Source organism: Heliangelus exortis, chromosome 1, assembly GCF_036169615.1.
Source record: "Heliangelus exortis chromosome 1, bHelExo1.hap1, whole genome shotgun sequence".
In the NCBI taxonomy this organism is placed as follows: Eukaryota; Metazoa; Chordata; class Aves; order Apodiformes; family Trochilidae; genus Heliangelus; species Heliangelus exortis.
In genome coordinates this window covers 120,307,467-120,330,807 of record NC_092422.1, presented here as the reverse complement: position 1 = coordinate 120,330,807, position 23,341 = coordinate 120,307,467, and the positions used below count along the sequence as shown (strand labels likewise).

At 41.4% G+C, this 23,341-nt stretch overlaps 1 protein-coding gene across 1 annotated transcript; it reads right to left on the bottom strand.

Annotated features, from left to right (window-relative positions):
- Nucleotides 1-3,538: 3,538 nt before the first annotated feature.
- PARP11 (poly(ADP-ribose) polymerase family member 11) lies at nt 3,539-20,256 on the bottom strand. The gene is made up of 8 exons (XM_071762684.1): nt 20,091-20,256; nt 15,900-16,028; nt 15,680-15,800; nt 12,321-12,396; nt 10,681-10,753; nt 10,463-10,593; nt 6,903-7,054; nt 3,539-6,464 (listed from the first exon to the last, which is right to left on the bottom strand). Exons 1-8 carry the CDS (start codon nt 20,124-20,126, stop codon nt 6,151-6,153), a joined length of 1,032 nt encoding a protein of 343 aa, XP_071618785.1. The 5' UTR covers nt 20,127-20,256; the 3' UTR covers nt 3,539-6,150.
- Between the last annotated feature and the right edge of the window lie 3,085 nt (nt 20,257-23,341).

Sequence of the window (23,341 nt, the reverse complement as noted above, 5' to 3'; positions counted from 1 at the left end):
CTTTACATTGTTGCTTTATATGAGTCAGATACTCACCACCTGTTGTTGGTTTACATACCATTACATTGCTTTACTAGTCAAAGGGAAGAAAATCGTATCAGAGAACTTGAGTAAAGAAAAGAAATATTTAAGGTTGTTCCTTAAACGTTCCTTAAAGGTATCAACATGATTTCATTCCCTCTAAATAAAAATTGGCATTTATTGTGTAGCAGACTGAAACAGGAAATTGATCTAACTTCCCTTGGTTTCAGATAGGAAACAAAATGTAACTTCCACTATCTGCCTTGCTGATACATTATCCTTCCTTCTTCTTCTTTCATCTCTAATTGCAAAATATGGTTTCCAAAAAGGAAAATATTGAAACAAAAAAACCATCAAAAGCATTCTAAGGCAATAGGCAAGCAGAATATAAATACAGAAATCAGTGACATATTCCCTGTGCTAGGATGAGGGGAAAGGGATTCAAGATAGAGCACAGGAAGTTTCACCTCAATGTGAAGAAGAATTTCTTTACTGTAATGGTTACGGAGCCCTGGAACAGGTTCCCCAGAGAGGCTGAGGAGTCTTCTTCTCTGGAGACTTTCAAGACCCATCTGGATGCATTCCTGAGTGACTTTCCCTAATTTTGGTCCTGCTCTGGGAGGCGGGTTGGACTCAATGATCCTCAGAGGTCCCTTCCAACCCCTGGCATTCTGTGATTCTGGTTAACAAAGCCAATAGCTGAGAAGAGTGTAGCTTAAGACTGTTGTTTCTGGCAGTGGAGTCACAATCTCTTTTAATAAGACTCTAAAAGCAGCATCTGTCAATCTTTAAATGTCTGCAAATAAGTTTGCAAATGGCCAAGACCAGCTGGTTTGCCATCTTTAACAAGGTTATCAAACTCATAACAGCCTAGAGCACACAAGGAAGAGAAAATCATCTTATGGTAATTCCATGGAACTGATTAATGTCTGAATGGGCAGTTTCTTCATCCTTTTCTCATACTGCACAATCTCTCCTGATTATACCGAAATTTCTTTCTTGCTTATTTCACTATACACTAAATACTCTCCTACTTCTCTACATTAAGGCGGGTCCTTTAAAAGTAAAAGATCTACTCAAACAAACTTGCAAGCTTCCAGTCTTTATATTAACTTGGCTGCCTCTTCTCCAGGCATCAGGATGAAAACTCAGTGCAAATGATTCTACTACGTGCATTCATTACCATAGGGATGAAATGTGAGCTCTCCAACTAAATACCCAAGTTAGGACAAACATGGGACCAGAATTACAGGGAATATTGTATGGCACAATTATCTGTAAGGGTATGTGAAAAGAGAGTGTCTGCTTCTGTAATGGTATCTAGTCAATTTCCTTTTCCAGTGCAACAGGGACCATAAGAAAAAAAGAAAGCCATGAACAAGAACACATGGGGGCACAAACCTGACTGACATGATATGGGAGGCAGTAATGAGAACCAAAGCTGGCCAGTAACATTAATTGATAACAGCATGCAAGAGTGTGAGAAAGTTCATCCCAATAAGGCTATTTGACTGGGGACCTATCAGCTGGGAAACTGCTGGAGAAAACTGAACAGAAATTACAGCGAGACACACACCTGACAAAACAGACATGAAAACAGTGGCAAGGAACAAACCTCATCACTCACAGTGACTGGTGGGCTATCAATAAACCACAGATGCCACTTTCAGGAACATCAGCCTGGGCTTTACAACTGATAATATTGCATACCAGGGGGAAGCAGACTTGGAGGGGTGTGGGAATTAATAGAGTCTGTAAAGACAGATGGTATGGAGCATGCACAGGCAAAGGGAGAGAAGGGGGGAATAAAGGTGGGTAGACTGAAAGTGGGGTAAGAGGGGTCAGTCACTGTAAAATGAGGCTGGTCAGTATGCTTAGCTGGCTGAACTCCGTGCCTGATCCCTGCTGTCTTAGCTTCTTCTATCTTCTTAAGCATCACTGCATATGTTCCCTCCCTGTCTTCTGTAAATGTGTTCTACAAGGAATGGGTGCCAGCTATTGGCAAGATCTGAATGTGCATGAGAGAAATGTGGTGCCAGCTCCTGGGGTCAGATCAGGGATGGGCAATCCGGGCCTGAGGTGACAGTGACAAGAGAGCAGGGTCTCTGTATCAGCTACTGGAACCAGTGCAGACCTTTAACTTCCAGCCTCTGGGGTGGGAGCAGTGTCTGTTCCCAAAACAAGCTGTCAGGGAGTCAGCGTGAGCCAGGCAAGAAAGGAGCTCAGTGCTGCTGGAGTGGGACCATGGGTCACTGCTCATGTGCCCAGTACTGGCTGCCCAAGTCCATTTTCCCCAGTTCTGGTGTGCGTGGGGTGTGTGTACAGTAAACAGCAAAAGGTCATAGGACTTTAAAGCCTGACGTGCTCATCACATGTACAGTCTGTACATGTACAGACATGTACGTGTCTGACTGTACAAACTCCCTTTAGCCTTTCTGCTACGATCTCATGTGTTGGTAATGATTTTAAAAGGATCAGAGCTGTTCTCAAAGCACCAGCTGAACTGAACTGTCATCCAGTGTACTCCTGAAATTTAAGTCACACTGGTACATTACGGATCTCACCTCTAGCTTGCATGTGAGGATACTGGGGTACCTATTCAAAACTAAAGCTGTATCCTTCTGTTTCTGCAGATTTTAAAAGTTTATACAAACTTTCCCTGAAAACAACCTGGAATGAAGACAGACACTCACCCAAACTGCTTTAAATGAAATGAGATCTGTTCAGCAATAATTGAGTACACACCCATTCTGAAAACCAAAGTTGGCTGAGCAGGATAGTATGACATAAAATCAGCTCATACTGAAGTGCTGCGTCCATGAGAAAACATTCTGCATCAAGAATAACTTAGTAAGAAAGCTTTACCTCAGATCAAGACACAGGAGAATATACAGAATGCTCTGTATAAAATATTTGCACAAATATAAAAAGAAAATGGACTATTAAGGTTCGCTACATGAAATGGTAACAGAATATGCCAGGTTTTGTTCCCCAGAATCAGACCAAATCCCTTTTCATTTCTTCAGTGCTCCATAATCAGATTATTTTCCTCCCTTCCTCTTTCACTGTTCCTTTTATTAAGTCAACCTATTTCTTGTATTGGTTAGTTAGAGAGTTATTTCTTGTATAGGCTACTTATACGGTTCTGGACTTCTTGCAACATTTACCACTCTCCCCTTGCCACCAAAAGGATGGCTACTTTACAGATAATTTCAGTATTAAAGACTGATCAGCACAACAATGGACACCAGAAAGCAGAAAAGTACATTAGAAGAAGAGCTGAAACTATAGTTGCGTGGTGGTTTGGCAAGAATTAGAATCTGTCATTCAATTTAAGTGAGTCAAGTAATAAACAAGACACCACCATGCAAACAATTGGAAAAGTCACATAGATTAGTATGAATTACAGTATTTTGATTCCAAGAGATACTAAAAAAAGAAGCTTCTGTTTTCTAACTCAAAAGGTCAGTTCAGACCTCCAAAGAAACAAATACCAAATCAAAGGGAGAACATTACATACATCTGTTAGTTGCATTAAGTTTATGTTCTGTAGAATACTTCACAAGAATAAAAAGGAATCTGTAATACACATGCACAATTTGCTATTAAATATGTTATATCATGTGGGGAACAATGTGGCATTTGTTGAACTAGCATGGTAGTGAATCAAACACAAATCATGCCTAAAACAGTAGAATCTAGAGTTCCAACGGGGATCAGAAATCGTACTTCCTGTTGCACTAAAACAAAGGAAAATGCATCTTAGACCTAAATGGTTTAGGAAGAAAAGGAAAAGCCACCATGAAATTATAAAAAAAAACAGACACCAAACTTACACAAGATCCATTGACAGGCAAAGATAACAGCACTAGGAAGAATAAAGAGATGTTTGGTACGTCCTCAGTTATGATCCATAGTTATATTCTGCTTTCAGTTCTATAGGTTTAATATGACTTTGAGCATAGAATCATAGAATGTCAGAAGTTGGAAGGGACCCCCAGAGATCATCCAGTCCAACCCCCCCTGCCAGAGCAGGATCACCTAGGGCAGGCCACACAGGAACACATCCAGGCAGGTCTTGAAAGTCTCCAGAGAAGGAAACTCCACAACCTCTCTAGGCAGCCTGTTTCACTGCTTCATCACCCTCACAGTAAAGTTCCTCCTCATGTTGAGCTGGAACTTCCTATGTTCTAGCTTAAACCCATTATTCCTTGTCTTATTACTGGGCACCACTGAAAAGAGATTGGCCTCATCTTCTTGACACACATCCCTCAGATATTTATGGACATGAATAAGATCCCCTGTTAGTCTTCTTTTCTCAAGGCTAAACAGCCCCCGTTCTCTCAGTTCTTCTTCTTGTGAGAGGTGTTCAAGTTCTTTAATAATACTCATAGCTCTCTTTGGTCTCTCTCCAACAAATCCCTGTCTCTCTTGAAATGGGGAGCCCAAAACTGGATACAGTATTCCAGATGTGGTCTCACCAGGGCAGAGTAGAGGGGGAGGAGAACCTCCCTAGGTCTGCTGGACACACTTTTCCTAGGATGCACTATAGGATATACCATTGGCCCTCCCTGCCACAGGGGCACATTGCTGACCTGTGGAGAATTTCCTGCTCACTAGGACCCCAAAGTCTTTCTCCATTGATCTGCTTTCCAGCAGGACATCCCCTCATCTGTACTGGTGGCTGCCATTATTCCTCCTCAGGTTGCCCTTACTGAACTTCATGAGGCTGACTTTTGCCCAGCTCTCCAGCCTGTCCAGTTCTCACTGGATAGTAACAGAGCCTTCTGGTGTATCAGCCACCCCTCCCTGTTTTGTATCATCAGCAAACTTGCTGAGGGCACACAACATCTCCACATCCAGGTCATTGATGAAGATACTGAACAAAACTGGACTCAGTACTAATCCCTGAGGAACATCATTGGCCACAGGTCTCCAACTTGACTCTGTGCCACTGATCACAACCCTCTGAACTCTGATGTTGAACCAGCTATCAGTCCACCTCACAGTTCAATTGTCTATCCCACATTTCTTGAGTTTTGTTACATAGATGTTTTGGGAGACCGTGTTGAAAGCTTCACTGAAATCAAGGTGTATGACATCCACTGCTCTCCCTTCATCACCCATTTGGTCATGCCTTTGTAGGTTAGTCAAGCAGGTTAGTCAAGCACAATTTCCCCTTAGTAAATCCACGTTGGCTACTCCTGATAACCTTTTCTTTCAAGTGGTTAGAGATGGTCTCTGGAATGAGCTGCTCCATCACCTTTCCAGGGATAAAGGTAAGGCTGATTCGTCTGTAGTTGCCTGGGTCTTGAGCAGACTTGGCCACGGCAGCCACAGCACCTTTTAAATACAATAGATTTTAAACACAGCCTTTGATCAAAAAAATCCATTAACAGTTCCATGACAGACCAATACAGATCATTCTACTGCCTTTTCTTCAGGCTCTTCATGTATTTAGGTATTTAATTAACCCAAATATCGTCTCCTTTGCTCTTTCAACATGTAAAAAATAGTCCTTAACGTTACAACTATATCAGTTATGATCAAGTTAAATATAAGAACATTGGTGAACTTTATAGGTCCTTCATCATTTTTCTCCAGATGGATTTTTTTTTGCAGGTTTATAATCCAGACTAAGAGACACAAAGCAATGTATAATACAGAACAGACATGTGCAGCCAGGTCCCCTGGGTTCTTGTTGGCTTTGTTATTTTTATGTTCTACATACAATCTTTATAAAATATTAATTTAATGATATGCATACTTTATTAGAGGTATCTTTCTACCACATTAATAAATACTTGTAATATATTTTAAAAAACTAGAACATAAACCTTGCCTTTGAAAACTTGCCAATGCCCAAAGTATTTAAGGCTTACGAAGCAATTTCAAATTTGTAACAGTTTATACATTTGAAAAATGTATTAGTGAAAGTTCACAGATTTTTAAAAAGTTAGACGATGTCTCTTAAATGTTTAACAGCATCCCTCTTCCATAAACATATGCCAGCTTTCTTTTCACCTCTCTCCATTTATGCTTCATGTTTTCATATTGTTATCTTTACAAAAGGAACAAAGGTATATAAAAAAAAGACACAAACAATATCCAGTTCGACTCCTTTCAAACTTAAGAAAATTCTATTAAGTATTCAGGGTAGATTTGGTTGGCATCAAAGATAACAAAGATCTTTGGGTTCCAGGTATTATCCACACAGCTGTCATACAAGTTCACAAAACTTCCATCTTTTGAAGGAGGCCTCATGTATTTTGAATCACCATTGATATAGTCACCAGTTAATACACGAGCAAGAAACATGACTTTATCTGGTCTGTGCAGATGAGGCTGTGGATTGACACCGTGAATTTGAAAAGTATCTCCATGCTTCATATCCTCTTTGCAGAAACGACTGGAGTATGATGCATCTCTTGCAAAATAGGTCCCTTTTAAACAAAAGCAAGCTGATGACATTCTCATCGTGACAGTTTAACTACTAGAGCATAGGTACAGGTATCAGGATGATGAAAGATTTCTGTTCTCTTGTGTTCACTAGCAATACAATTTTTAAAAAAATCATTAAGATTACAGCAACATGACCAAATATTTTCAGTGTGAATGCTTTAATAGGGAGATAGTCTTATGATCAACACTGCTTTGTTGAGCATCCCTTCCCCATATCTCCTGGTCCTACCAGCCAGTTGTGACAATTACATTCTTTACTGCATCCTAACTTTCTTAATTACATTTGATGTAAAAGAATATATTAAACAGCTCTTGGTTAAACACAGGCAGCACATCACAAATAACTTACTATAGGGAAACACTTAACAATGTTGAACTGTTAAGAATACCAAACTGTTGTATGTGAGAAAAATATTTACCTTTTCCATATACAGCAGCATGCATCCCATTTATTCTCCAGTCAAAGTTATGAATGCATATTGCTTCTACAAATTCATTACTGGTGCCGTGAAATAACATCTGCTCATTAATAGCTGGGACACCTCTTTTCTTCTTTAGCTGAGCTTTTTTCCTATGGAGAACATACAATACAGCATTACAAACATCTGTACAATCAAATTAAGTTACTATCCTGAAAAAAATGCAGAGAGGACAGACCTGAATCACTCCATACAATGCACTTTCACAAGTATCTACATGATTCTAGTTTTCCAACAGATCAGAATTCTTAAGTTACATGTTTAGAAATCACATACTCCTGGATGCTGTGGACTATCTTCAGAAGTAATTCTGAGGAAAACAGGTCTTTTATACCAATATAATAAACATTACTAATTTGGCATTAGTTTCCATGTTGTCATTTCTTGCAGATACAGTTCTCTCCCATTTTGTTCCCTCCACCTACATAAGTCGCATGGTGGGAGGGATAACAGAGTATAATTACTCAGGTAAAACTGCAAAAGTATTAAAAATAAAATTACATAACATTTGGGGGTAAAATTACTTCAAAATTATTATTGCATAGCAGTTTGCTGAATTTATGGTTCACATACTTTCTAAAAGAGTAAGTCATGCACTGACGTATATAAAAGTGTACTGACACCCATGAAGTGCATGGGGCACTGTGCTACATACCTAGGTTTATCTGGCACATTCTTCAGTTTATCAAATCAAGCAATTTGCTTTTAAGTGGAATGCACACTTCAACTGACCTAGTTTAGATGTAGACTGAAGTCCTATCTACTAGGTCCATGGAAAAAGACAGGCAGCAAAGACTATTTGTCTTATTAAAGATATTACATTGCAGTTATGCATCATTTATTAAGAGGTAAATTTCACAGAAACTAAAATCCTGCAATACTTGAGATATATGTTTATTCTGTTTTATTGTTCAGCTTTATTTTTCTCCTCCATTTAGTGCATGTCTATGCACTATGTCTTGCCAACTCCATACTTTTCATGGTTTTTTTCCCCATATAACTGCTTTCCAAATCAGAAGAATGTCAGTAGAATCTCAAAGCATCTGAGAGGTTTCCCTAATAATCTCGTTTGTGAAGTTTCATACCAGAGGCAGGGAGGTTCCAGGCACTCAAGTTCCAGTCTATTAGCAATTCAACAAAACCCAGGAGCCAAGATTTCCTGCACCCTGAGAAAACTACATGCAAGAGGCAACACCTCTGGGCAAAGGGCTCGTAATGCTGGATATTTTTCAGTCAGCAGCCCACTGTAGTTGGCTGCTGATCTATTACAATATAGAAAGGCAGCCTAGAGTAACTCCTCTTGAAATAGGGGAACACAACAAATTTCTAGAAAAGGGGAATAATCAATTGTCCAAATAGATTCTTTAGCAGCCCTTTACTATCTCCAAGCAGTTGATTTCATAAGCCAATTTAAAATAGTCATGAATATGAGAACTATTTTAACAGGCAAATGTCCTTTGACCACTAGAGTCGTGCAAATAATCATTCAAGCAATGCTTAAATTTAGCCACTGACCTTATCAATGAAATGAAACACTTTTGCAAAAACACAAAAGTTTAAGTAGCAATTGTTCCTCACCAGTAGTGGAACATACTGAGCAAACTGAGAAGGTGGTTCTGCAGAATGCAAAAATGCCACAGCAGGACTTCTTAATTGATTTGGGACAGAAATCAAGGAGCACAACTATTGTGAAAAACATAGTCTTAGAACTTTCCACCAACAGTGACAAGCTAATCCAGTGGAACAAATTTTAAGTTCCTCCATGACTCAGGAAGCTCTGCTATACAACTTTAACAGAGAAACCTAAAGCAAAACTAAATACACAAACACATGCCTTCTGTACAACAAGCAAGTACACAAACTCTTTCTAAAGATGGTCAGCAATCTCTGATCAAATGTCATTTTCTACTTGCCTTATTCCTACTTTATTCCTACTCTTGCTGTACTACTACTCCAAGCTGAGATGCACAGACCAAAATATGCTAGACTAAGATTCATCTTCTGTTACTTTCACTTACCACATGGGACAGCATTAGAACTTTTTGTGAATCTGATTGCTTGAATACCTACTTCTTGTAATATACTACCAGGCAATAATTTCTTTATCAATGCATGTAAACCCATCTACTTCACAGCAGTATTTTACTCTCAAAAGAAAAGCAACTAAGCCTCAACTGCATATACCTATTATACCATGCAGGTACTAAGAAGTACTTTGTTTTGTAGTTAGTTATATGGCAACAATGTAATACTCTTGAATCATGAAATTATAATTCCCATTCTCAGTTTTGTACGTTGAGAATATTCTAGTGAAGCATCCACAGATAGAGAGCTGTTGCACCACAAATTCTACTCACTGACATGTCAGGAAAACCAGTACACTCGCCAAATTACATCAATTCCTAAGCTAAGCAAAAAAGGTCTTCCACTTCCCCCCACACCCATTTACACTGGAGACTCAGAGGGCATTTACTATGAAACTTGCTATTCCTATTATAAAAAAATTAATATTGGCATTAAGAGGGTAGAAATACACATCTACAGAAACTTATTTGTAGAAAGACAGATGTTGAAACAAAAGACAAAGTAAATAAGCCTTAATACTTAACCAGGCAAATATAACCAAATAAATCTGCATTTGAGAGAAGGCTAACTTTCTTAAACCAAGAATTTAAATGCATTTCCTTATGCCTGTTCATGATATATATTTACCAATAAATTACATCTCTTTCAAAAAATTGTAACTTCTGAAAATTTTAATATACATCTGCTTAGTTATTTCCTAACTATTTCTATTAGTTCAATTGGTTTTAATAGTGTTATACAAATTTAAAAAGATTCCATATGTCCTCCTTCTTAGAGGCTACACAAATAACTCTGGTTGAATATATGTATCTGCCCGAGAATGATACTACAAAATAAGTGGAAATAGAACTCATCACCATCCTACTTCTTCCAGGACAGCACAATACGAAGACAGAAAAGCAGAGAACTTAGAAAAAACTTTTGTAGTAAACTAAGCTTAAAGGAAATTACATCAATATTTGCTAACTGGACAATGATTTCTCTCCTAGGTTTCATAAAGTTGAGAAATTAAACAAATCACAAATATTCATTTGCTTTGTTTGCTAAAATTAAAATAATACAAGCCTGCCAGGGAATTATTTTACAAAAAGCCTATTTTTGTTCTCCTTACTTTATTGCAAGGATAATGGGCATATGCCATATTGACAAACTGAACATCTCTAATGCATCAGTCTAATCTCTGCTACATTTAGTGTATTTCTACATTATCTGTAAGTATTACATTTCTACACCTGTTGAAGCCACAGCCTTGAAAATATAAATTTGAATACAGTAGAATGAAGAGAAAATTTTAAAAAAATTAAAAGTAACACGTGTTCATTAATAAGAAAGCAACTAAACATATTTCTGCTGCCTGTCTTTAAGATCTGTTCTGTTAACAATCCTAAGACTGTTGGTTTTAGAAATAATCTCACCTGCAAAAAAACTCCCACAAGTCTAGATTTTGTATTCTCTTAATTCTTTTAATTCGGTGGCTATCCATTGTTTTTCCAAAGAGACTAGAAACTTCATTATATTCATTTGTTTTCTTTTGCAATGGAATAAGCTGGAAAAAAAGAGGTTAGTACGATTTCAATTCAATACATTATTTCATTATTACATGTTTTTGACAAACTTGCATACCAACTCTTACCTGGTATGGCTCCTCAGTGTTTACATTCTCCCAGTGTGAAGGCATAGGGATTGCCTCATTTTCACAGATGAAACTTCAAACAGAGAAAGGTAAAAACACATCACATCAAAGACATCAGGTTTAACTCCTGTTCTGAACAATACAGTATGAAGAATAAGCACCCCAACTCATACAAAACTATTTAGGGTTTTAATTTAAAAAAAGGCTGTTGTTAACAAGTAAGGTCAAACACAAGAGGTCTTATTTTCAAATTCTGCCTTAGATTATTATAAAGAAACCAGAATAGTGAACAGTTTTACTATACCATCCACCCACCAGAGGTAGGAAGAGAAATCAGAAGAGATGGTCAGAAAGTTCTGCAACATCAGGAGAGCAACACTAATTCAGAAATGTGAGGGTGTAGACATTGCCTGAACATTCCAAACTATCAGGAATTACAACTAATCGATGCCTCTGGAAACTGAGCCCTCATTTGAAGGGTTTAAATTTGAAGTGCTTAAAGGGATCATGTTAGAAATACACACACATTATAGTTGAATTTGGTTTTAAACAAACCCCTCAAACCCCAGTATGTTTTAAGCATACCCTATAAATAGCAGCTTTAAAGCTTTAAAATGAGGATTAAAAGAATACATCTCCTGAAAGTAAAGAATGGTTTCATTAGAAGGAAACGGAGTACTGAATGCAATTATTCAAGAAACAAAAAACCAAAAGTGAATTGCCACATTATTACCTGCTCTCATTGGCAAATATGCATTGAAAAAAACAGCTGATAAGTAAAAAAAACCAATCAAACAAAAAGAACAACACAAAAAAATCCCAAGCAGACCGTACTGAATGCCAGAGTAAAAAGATAGCTCCTACATTTCTTATGAAAAAGGCAGAACAACTTCTTGAATGTATAGTCAGACTAAAATTCAGAGTCCTAAGAAAATATTTGGGGAAAAAAAACATATATCCCATACAGTCAATTTTACCTGTGATAGTATCACTACACAGACCAGTTCATTGTTTAGTGAGTATCAGATTTCCATCAGCACAGCTTCACATCTGATGACTGATCAAATAGTAAAAACCTTACAATCTAAAGCAATCAAACTCATAAAACAATCTGGTTTTTATGATGCAATTTCTAGTAATTTAAAATAATTTTAGAGAAAATTATTAAAAAAGAAAATATAACTCAATCTTTTTTACTGTTTCAGTAATACTTCTAAATAATTTATGAAGTTATTATTACAATGGAACAAACTACAGCATTTTTTGCTGCTGCTTCTCCACAGCAGCTCTGATTTGACAGATATTTACAGCAATGGACTCCAATGACTAAGGCCAGGCACAGCTTTAAGAAACTTGCCAAAGCATACTAGTATTCAGTACACCTCTCCCACTACAAGTTCCTTACTTTCTCAGAAAAAAAAAAAAATTAAAAAAACCCTAAAAATTCTTTTGCCACTTCTTGTTTTAAGTATCTTCCTTCTTCACTTGACTGGATATCACACCTGGATTCACCTCTCAAATTGCTTGATGCAAAACCCAAATAAATACAGACAGTAGACAGGAAACATAATTTTGTTTCATTTTATTTAGAAGAATCAGAAATAAAATAAAAATAATGAGTCTTCCTTTTATTTCCTTACCTGAAAGCGCTGATAGAAAAAGGAGCTCTCTTTATTGGACGTTGCTTAAGGGTAGTTAGGTTGATTTGTTTCATCACTGAGCATAAAAGAAGAGTTAGGATGAAAGTTTCTGGAATTAATCTATAGCATATGAAACATTTAAGTGTCACTTTAAAAAATAAACACTACTACACACAAAGTTGCTTTTAAAAATTAACAAGTCAGTATTTTAAAAAAATGTTTCTAAATACTGGCCTAAATCATTGTCCTTTATACCAGTTGGCAAAATGTACAAATATTACACAAGCAAAATGTTTATTGTTAAAATATCCAGCTAAGATATAGCCCCACTAAATCATTTGCAAAATTTCCACTGATTTTAATACAACTAGAATGACAAACTATAATACTGCTATCCTTAGTGCAAGACATCACGATCTACAAATGGTTACAATTATTTAGAATTTGCATTTAGTGCTTTTATTCAAGACGCAAAGTTTTTTTTTAAACAAACTTTTCGACACAAGTAAAAATAAAACTCCTTGTTTTTCTATATAATACTTTACTCGCAGCACATTGCTGTTTTACGCAGTCATGACTTTTTGTATTTGAAATAAAGAATAAAAAGAGTGTCAACAGAATATGTGCAAAAAGGAAACCTAAGGCCTCCTTAGAATTCAACTTGGCAAGAGACAACAAGAAAGGGCTGTTCAGCCTGGAGGAGGCTCAGAGGAGACCTCATCACTCTCTACAACTCCCTGAAAGGAGGGTGTAGCCAGGGGGGGGTTGGTCTCTTTTCCCAGGCAACCCTCAGCAAGACAAGAGGGCACGGTCTCAAGTTGTGCCGGGGGAGGGTTAGGTTGGACATTAGAAAGAATTTCTTTACTGAGAGGGTGATCAAGCATTGGAATGGGCTGCCCAGGGAAGTGGTGGATTCTCCATCCCTGGAGATATTTAAAAAGAGACTGGATGTGGCACTCAGTGCCATGGTCTGGTAACTGCAGCGGGAGTGGATCAAGGGTTGGACTTGATGATCTCTGAGGTCCCTTCCAACCCAGCCAATTCTATGATTCTATTATTCAAGTACATTGAAGGAAAAAGGAAGTCCAAGGGGAACATGGGCCCTCTGCTGAACAAAGTGACAGAAGTATCCTAGTGATGGAGGGTACAGAGAAGGCAGAGTTACTGAATGGCTTCTTTACTTCACTCTTCATTGCTAAGGCTGACCCTCAGGAGTGCCATACCACCAACGTCACAGAAGTCCAGCAAAAACAAGACTTTGGTTCAGTTGAAGAGGATTGGGGTAGGGACCAATTAAGTAAACCAAACACTCAGAAATCCATGGGCCCTGACAGAATGCACCTGCAGGTACTGAGGGAAATGGCAGAAGTCATTGCTAGACCTCTCTCTCCATCATCTTTGAAAAGTCCTGGAGAACAGGAAAGGTGGCTGAGGACTGGATTGAAGCCAATGTCACCCCAATCTTCACAAAAGGAAAGAAGGAGGACCTGGGTAACTATGGGCCGGTCAGCCTCACCTTCAACAGCTTATTCTTAGTGCTATCTCAAAACACATTGAGGACAGGAGGGCTACCAGAACAAGTTAGCATATGTTCACCAAGGGGAAGTCATGCTTGACCAATCTGATAGCCTTTTCCGATGGCATAACTAGATACACAGATGAGGAGAGGGCAGTTGACATGGTCTACCTCGACCTCAGCAAGGCTTCTAACACTGTCTCCCATGGCATCCTCACAACCAAACTTGACAAGTGTGGACTGGATGATTAGGCTGTGAGGTGGATTGGGAACTGGTTGAAGGACAAAGCCCAGAGAATTGCAGTCAGTGGGGCTGAGTCCAGCTGGTGACTAATGGTGCCCCCTCAGGGGCACCAGTACTGGGTCCAGTCCTGTTCAATATACTGACCTGGATGAAGGGACAGTGTATCATTAGCAAGTTTGCTGATAATACAAAACTGGAAGGGGTATCAGACATGTCAGAAGGCTGAGCCATCTACGGTGACCTGGACAGGCTGGAGAGCTAATGAAGTCCAATATGGACAAGTGCAGAGTGCTCCATCTGGGGAAGAACAGCTCCATGCACCAGTACAGGTCAGAGGTTGACCTGCTAGAAAGCAGCTCTGGGGAAAAAGACCTGGGAGTCATGGTGGACAACAGGCTCACCTTGAGACAACAGTGTGCCCTTGCCATCCTGGGGTGCATTAAAATGAGTATGGCCATCAGGTCGAGGGAGCTTATCCTCACCCTCTGCTCTGCCCTTGTGAGGCCAGTTCTAGCCCTTGCAGACCAAGAAGGAAAAGGAACTACTGGAGAGAGTCCAGCACAGGGCCATTAAGATGATTAAGGGACTGGAGCATCTGCCCTATGAGGAATGGTTAAGAGTTTGGGCTGTTCAGCTTAGAGAGAAAGAGGCTGAGGGGAATCTCATCACTGTTTATAAATATCTAAAGGGCAGGTGTCAAGAGGATGGGGCCAGGCTCTTCTCTGTGGTGTCCAGTGACAGAAAAAGAGGTAAGGGACACAAACTGGCACACAGGAGATTTACCCTGAATATGAGAAAATACTTCTTTACTCCAAGGTTAACAGAACACTGGAACAAATTGTCCAGGGAGATTGTGGAGTCTCCATCCCTGGAGACACTTAAACCTACCTGGACATGTTCCTGTGTAACCTGCTCCAGAGGATCCTACTATGGGGGTTTGTACTAAAGGATCTCCAGAGGTCCCTTTCAATCCCTACCATTATGTGACTCTGTGAAATACTATTTAGAACCTTTGATCAAAGGACAGAATCATTTATAATTACCTAAATAGATTAAAATCCTGTAATATTCTGTAATGTGCATGTATGGCGCAAGTGAGATCTTTACAATCTACTAGAAAATCGTTTTGCCTGCCACCTTGTTATGCTGACAATAGAATTGGCTTAAACAACCTGCTGAATTAGTAAGTCACTTTGATGTCAGTATTTTGCATAAAACTTCCTTCATATCAGCATTTCTTACATAGACTCAGAATGGAATGGAAGAGGTTTTTCAAGCTTTCTAGCAGTTGCAGATTAAAGAAAAAAGCTTTACACTTTCAGGTCCCATAGATGTATGCTACATACCACCCCTGCAGCTGAGGTAAGGAGCAGTAACATGATGGAATGCTACTAAAGAAGACAAGCTACTTTATTAATAAACTACACTAGAAAATATAACAGGGAGGCCAGTTCTAGAAACTCCTATGTACTTTCCAGTAAAGAGGACATTTCCAATCACGAGTTTTGACATTAGATATGAGGACACTATTTTCTGGATGAACAAATGAAATGGTGTATCTGCCACCTGCTATTATGAAGTCTATGAAGAGATACATACCTGAAAAGTCCAGTGTGTAGTTAAATTTTGCAGTAGTAAAAGAAACAGAACCATGTGGATTTGTTTGGAAGCTCCTTTCAATATCTTCGCTGCTAACAGAGCAATGACTGTTTGAATCAGTCTTCAAAATAAATAAAAAAAACACATTTAGACAAATTCAGCACTAGGTGGTTTGATATTTGTAATCCATCACAGCTAATATAACTTCATTGTTATTTACCTGAAACATATGCCATTTGCCACACTCAGCCAAATAAAACCAGCCCCATTGGGTATCAGAGGTATCCATCTCTTCTACTGAAGTTTCCATCTTTGGAAAACAATCTTCTGATGTTCTTTGAAGCAATTCCTGAAAATTCACACACATACATAAAAAGTTTTGATTATGCTTGCAAAAATGCATTGAGAAATTCATACAAAAGCAAAACAAAGTGAATTTGCAATACTTAAAAAATTGCCTGGCAGATGAAGGGCAGATTTGTTTTCTCTTTCTCAGAGACAAAATCTCAATTTGCTATTTATCCAGTATTATCCTTGAAGTTAGTTAAACATTCCCAAAACTGTCTCAAATGTCTGTAAGTGTGTGAGTAAAAGCAAGAGCTATAGGCTTCATCAGATCAAAGAGAGGGTCTTAATTTCATACTGATGGTCATGCCATCATATACATAACAGGCTCTGAGTTACAGACCTTTCAGCAATGAGGTATTAGGGTTACATCTAAGAGCTTGATGAAGACATCTACTAGGTACTCACCAACAGTGAACAAATTAGACTGGATGCCAGAACTTGTTAGAAAAAAAAATTAAAACTAAGAATATAAAAGTGTAACTGTGCAAGACCACACTGCATTATTCTTCAACACTGTATGAAGGTTTATCTCCCCTGTAATGCACCCACTTAAAATTAATACCTTAGAAGTACTAGCTCTCTGTACTCTTAACTAAAGAGAATGTTCATGCCAAAGGCCAGAGTGGCCTCCACATGAGCAATGATGACCATAATTGGGGTTTTGCAGGATGGAAAAAAAAGGAATGAGGAATGAATACAGCAGAGGACTACAAAATCATGACAGAACTGAATAGGAAACAACTAATCCAATTTTATTCCAGTATAAGAGGGAGACACCTACCAAAGGTTGCACATGTCAAATTCAAAACAAGTGAAAGAAAAACTTCTTCATAGAACAGAAGACAATCTGTAGAATTCCTTTCCATGGCATCCTGTGGATACTGCAAGTTTATGGAAGTTCAAAAAGTAGCTAGAGAAGTTCAAGCCTATCAAGAGCCATGCTGGAATACTTTGAGAAGAACAGTCCCTGCCAGATTTCAGATCCTTCTTCATTCATCAATAAAATCCTGAAAGCAAAGGAAGTACTTGATCCTACTTGCATGGATCTCCTAATATGTAAACTGCCTGCTACACCTAACCCCAAGCAAAACTCATAAGTAGGCTGAAGGGAATCTTTCAGAGAAAGAAGCTTACCCTACTCCCAGAAAAGGTCAGCAATTCATCCACTCTAACCACTTAACCAGGACTGGCACTCTTCCCAACAACTTCTTCAACTAAACTTTTGCCACCAAGAAGTAGAAAAACACCCTCCAGCACAAGTAAGTCAAACAATGTCCAATTGATATCCTGGATGCTTCAGTTATTTCCTGGACACTTCAACCTACAAAAAAATAGAGACCTGAAGAAGGCAAACACTGGAGACCAGAAGTAGGCACCAGCTGGCCAGTGTTACTGGGACAGGAATTGGGAGCAGAAGGCACTTCTTCTAGAACCACCCTTTGCCCCTATTTTTCATGAGTTAGACCTCTGTGGTTGTTTGGAAAATGATCCCAAAAACCTCTCTGTTATAATAGCTAAGAATTTAATAATAATAAGCTCCAAAGGGCTACAACAATCTAGATGTTTAGAAAACAAGGGAATCAGAAGTGGACCTCTGTAACATCTCTAAATTGCAGCACCACAGGACAAACCAACTCTAGCACAGATGGAAGCCTGCACAAGGCTATGTACATGAGTAGCTGCCTCAAGTTCAAGCAGAATTACACTAGAAATACATCAGCTGCATGGAAAAATATTTTGAAAGAAATGACAAAGCTGTTCTCTACTTCAAAGGGCATCTGCCACCATCTATTCCTCAGATCAAAACAAAGTCAAAGAGCCCACACTTGCTTGGTGTTAAAGTATAAGCAGTCAACATCCTTTGATTATAATCTTTCACATTCAACTTGATTCTGCCTCTCAGACAAATATTTGGCTATGTTCTTTTCTACAGAGAGAGGGCAAAGGTAGTCTGTGGTTTAAAGCTAAGAGAAATGCAGTTCAGGATTTTTTTTGGTAATGTTTAGTTTCCTTGTCTTCCCATAAAACTGCCAGACCTCAGCTCCACCCTAGCACTAGTTCAGGACCTTGAATTTGATCAATCGATTGAGCAATGCCTTTTGAACAAGATACAGACAAAGAAGATATGTTAATCTGTGCCCTGTCAACACTTTCATTCTTCTTTGGGGCAACACAGTCTCCAGAATAAACTGTTTACTAAGGAGACAGTTATTCCATAGCTTTCAAAAATGTTAAATTCAACCCAACTTGACCCTATTCACAAAATCTAGGCTAAGCAGGTATACTTCAGGATACTTCGACATATGGAAGAATGATCCAAAGACACGAACATGTAAAGTCATAAAAAAGAAAGTTGTTCACAAATGCAGAATACTTGAAGAAAATCAACTTACTGATTAAATTTAAGTCAAACCCATATAGTTTATGGAAAGAAGGCAGCTTTTCATCCAAAAAACCTCTGGATGCATGCACAGCGAGCAGAAAAACTGTCAGTGGGTTTTTCTAGCTGACAAAATGTCAACTATGAAAGATACAGAAACAAGAATTTTAATAACAATGATGCTGCCAACAAAAGACCTTTCAACTCCCATTGGTAGTACTGTTTCTACTGGTCCGGGAGTTACCAGAACAACTCAAATTAAACATAATTTCTCTGATAGCAAAAACATCCTCCTAACAGAATGAATGCTTGTTGCTGTGACTGAATGGCTTTACTACTCATCTTTCCAGAGGTACATCTACATTTCAATGATAAACACAATTTACAGTGTGTTGAGGGACAGAATGGTTTAGGTCAGAAGGGACCTGTAATGACAATCTAGCACAATCTCCCCTGCCTTTGGCAGGGACATAGAATCATAGAATTGGCTGGGTTGGAAGGGACCTCAGAGATCATCAAGTCCAACCCTTGATCCACTCCCGCTGCAGTTACCAGACCATGGCACTGAGTGCCACATCCAGTCTCTTTTTAAATATCTCCAGGGATGGAGAATCCACCACTTCCCTGGGCAGCCCATTCCAATGCCTGATCACCCTCTCAGTAAAGAAATTCTTTCTAATGTCCAACCTAAACCTCCCCCGGCACAACTTGAGACCGTGCCCTCTTGTCTTGCTGATAGCTGCCTGGGAAAAGAGACCAACCCTCCCCTGGCTACACCCTCCTTTCAGGGAGTTGTAGAGAGTGATGAGGTCTCCCCCGAGCCTCCTCTTCTCCAGGCTGAACAGCCCCAGCTCCCTCAGCCTCTCCTCATAGGATCTGTGCTCGAGTCCCTTCACCAGCCTGGTTGCCCTCCTTTGGACCTGCTCCAGGACCTCGATATCCTTCCTAGACGAGGTTGCTCAAAGCCCATCCAACCAACCCTTCCAGTGATGAGGCATACAGAACTTTTCTGGGATACCTGTTCCAGAGTCTCACCACCCTCTTAATAAAAAACACAGAAGCATCCCAGTGGGCTATTCCGTCTGCTTTCTTGTGCTCTCTGCTTCCCCTTGGCAGATCGTGCTTTACCACCAAAGGCTCTTCCACCTACAAACAGCAACTTTATAGAGTTCCCTGCTGGGAACACCAGCAGTGCTAAAGGAGTCTGGCTCCTCCTTGGATAGCAAAACGCCTGAGCAGGAGGAGACCTGGCTGAGACAGGAGGGGAACCGGGAAGGACAAAGAGCATCAGCACTCGTGCGGGGCACAACATGAAACGACAACACCCTCCGCAGCTGTGTCACCGCTTACCCCCTTTGTGCCGCACGGGACGGCAGTTACTCAGTCGGTCACCCTCCGTTACCGAGCCCCTCCGGAGCTGGTCCCATTGGAGTTCAAGGACACGGCGGGGTGGTCGATCTAAGCACCGCACCAGCTCCACCTGGGTCGCAGGCCTTCCCGGAGCTGGTGCCTTACGCCCTTATCCCTTTCCCCAGCCTGGCAGCGCGACGGCGAGCGGCGGCGGACGGGAGGAGAGGGGAGGGGCAGCGGCCTGCGGGGCGCGCGTAAGACGGGGACGGGCCGAGAAGGAAAAAGACGAAAGAGGCGGACGTTCCCCCCGTCCCCCCTGCCGCCCGCACTCACCGCATCGGCCGCCCACCCCGGGCTCGCTCCCCACATGCTGCCCGGGGCGCGGGGAGGAGTGTGTGCGGGACGGGTGGCGGGTGGCAGGCAGGCCGCACACCCAGCGCCCCAGCGCCCGGCCCCCGACAGCTTCCGTTACCAGCGGCTGAGGAAAGGGGCGGGGCCGCACCCGCCTGACGTCGCGCTCGATAGGCTGGAGGCGCCGAGGGGCGGGGCCTCGCATGCAAATAAGAGGCGGAGTGGGCGGGGCTGGGAGGAGGGGTGGAGTCCTTGTCGTGACAGCCGGAGTGACGGTACCGGTAGCGGTACCGGTACCGGTAGCGGTAGCGGGTGCAGCCGATGCCGGCTTCTGTGGGCTTCTGGCGGGATGCCCGGAGGCGGCGTTGCTGTGACATTTGTGTTCGGGCTCTGGCAGTCTGCGCCCTGCAGCGTGGGTAGCATCTGGGCAGCCAGGTGGTCCGGTCCAGCACCCCTCACTGCTCTGTAGCCCACAACTTTGCCTTTTAGTTCTTTTGACTGTCGGCCGTCCTCCTGCTTAGCAACGGGCCTCTGCTTTGCTAAGGGTTTTTTACGGCTCATAATATTCCTGTGTGTCAGGGTTTAACACTGGCCCAGCAATTAAACCAAATGACAGATGCTCTCTCTTAATCCCCCTCCCCTCCCTGATAAAGAAAGGAGAGGGAATAAGGGAGAGAGACTTATGAGATGTGGAATGTATTTCCACCAGATTTCAAGTGATGTGTAAGAGTGTACTGACTTTTTTTTTTTTTTTGGTTTTGGTTTTGGTTTTTTTTTGGTAGCAGCCTGTATAGTGCTGTGCTTTGGATTTGTGACTAAAACAACCTTGAAAACACACCTGTGTTTTGGCTATTGCTGAGCAGTGACTGCACAGCAGCAAGACTGTATGTTTTTCCCACTCAGCTCACCCCAGAAAATATGGTGGAACAACAAATCCATGGGAACTTATGGGATTCACTCATGGCTCCTGAAAGAACTGTCAGATGAAGTTGTCCATGGCACTCTGATGAAGTTCCTGTTGACTTGAAAAGAGGAAACATAACCCCCATTTTCAGAAATGGAAAAAAAGAACACCCAGGGAACTACAGGGCAGTCAGTGTCAGCACTGTGACTGGCAAGGTCATGGAGCAGATCCTCCTGAAGCCTCTGATAAGGCATGCAGATAAGAAAGGGTTGGTTGGTGATAGCCAACATGGCTTTACTAAGGTCAAGTTCTGCCTAATTTGGTGGCCTTTTATGATGGGGTCCCAGCCCACCAAAGGCACAGGAACAGATATCATCTACCTGGACCTGTGCAAAGCATTCAACACAGTCCCACATGACATTCTGGTCCCTAAATTGGATCAGTATGGATTTGATGGGTGGACAACTCATTGGATAAGGAACTGACTGGATGATCGCACCCAAAGAGCTGTGATCAATGGCTCTGTGTCCAAACAGAGATGTGTGAGGAGTGGTGTTCCTCAAGGGTCAGTACTCAGATTGGTGCTATTTAACATTTTTTGCGGTGACATGGGCAGTGGAATTAAATTAATGCTCAGCAAGTTTGCTGTTGACACCAAACTGTGTGGTGAAGTCACCACGCTGGAGGGAAGGGATGGCATCCAGAGGAACCTTGACAGGCTTGAGAGGTGGGCTTGTGCAGACTGCATGGAGTTCAACAAGGCCAAGTGCAAAGTTCTGCACCTGGGTCGAGGCAATCCCATGCATGATACAGGTTGGGAGGAGAAAGGTTGAGGGCAGCCCTGAGAAGAAGAACTTGCAGGTGATGGTGGATGAGAAGTTCAACATGAGCCATCAATGTGCACTTGCATCCCAGAAAGCCAACTGGGTCCTGGGCTGCACCAAAAGAAGCACAGACAGCCAGTCACAGGGGGGTGATTCTCCCTCTCTGCTCTGCTCTTGTGAGACCCCATCTGGAGTGCTGTGTCCTGTTCTGGAGTCCCCAACATAAGAAGGTCATGGAGCTCCTGGAACATGTCCAGAGGAGAGACACTGAAATGATCAAAGGGCTGGGGCACCTCCCCTGTGAAGCCAGGCTGAGGAAGCTGGGGTTGTTAGAGGAGGCCCCAAGGTGACCTTATAATGGCTTTCCAGCACCTGAAGGGGACCTATAAGAAAGCTGGGATAGGGATTTTTGCATGGGTGTGTAGCAAGAGGACACGGGGAAATGGTTTAAAACTTGAACCAGGGACATTTAGATTAGATGTTAAGAGGAGATCCATTACTATCATAGGATGGTAAGGCACTGGAACAGGTTGCCCAGGGAAGTTGTGGATGCCCCCCTCCTAAGTTGGATGAGGTGTTGAGCAACCTGATCTAGTGGTAGGGGGAGAGACCTGGCAGGAGAAGAAGGAAATATGGTCAGCCTGGCAGTGCCCAGAGTGCATTCCTCTTCTAGTTTTGTTGGCTAAGTAAGAGTTCAGGTGTCTGAGTCAAAGTCCAGCTCCTTTGCTGATATGAGCTGTTTAGAAGAAAGCTGGAATCAAGGGCCTGTCCCTGCTTTCCCTTGAGAAGTGTTTTTAAGTGAAGGCCTTACTGGGGGCTCCTACCTGTGCTACATCACAGCTGTGTAGCAGCTCTGGCTGTGAACCTGATCCAGACTCATTGTTTCAGCTTCCTGGGTGACATTGGATCTGCGTTGTCACTAGGGACTTGCTGAGGGATCACTGGGCTAAGTGTGACTCACTATCTTTCGCCTTCATGCTGACCTGGACTTGCCTTTCTGCATCCCAGCTTCTTTTTGGTGAGGCCACAGCTTGTGCCTTGCCTCGTCATTGTGTTCTGCTCCTGATTAGTCTTCCATGGTGGAGCAGGAAACCCTCACTGCTCTCTGACACAGAGGCAGGACTACGACCAAGGCTGTGATATAGGTCCAAGGTCCTCCCAGCCGTGAATGAGACGCGTAGCAAGATTACAGCAGTAGAGTTGAGGAAAGCAGGTTTTGGCTTGTTGAGGAAATCTGGTTGGCAGTATCCCATGGGAGTCATCCTGGAGGGCAAAGGAGTCCATGAGAGCTGGTAAGACTTCAAGTACAACCTCCTCAAAGCACAAGGATGTGTAAGAAGTCTACCAGACCTGGCAGAACGTCAGCACAGATGAACAGAGAAATCCTGACCAATGTGCAGAGTGCACATTGTAAGTAAGCGTGTGGAAGGCAGAAGTGGGACTGGGCTACTCTGGAAGAACAGAAGCAATGCCCAAAACCAGGGTGGGGTGAAATCTGGAAAGCC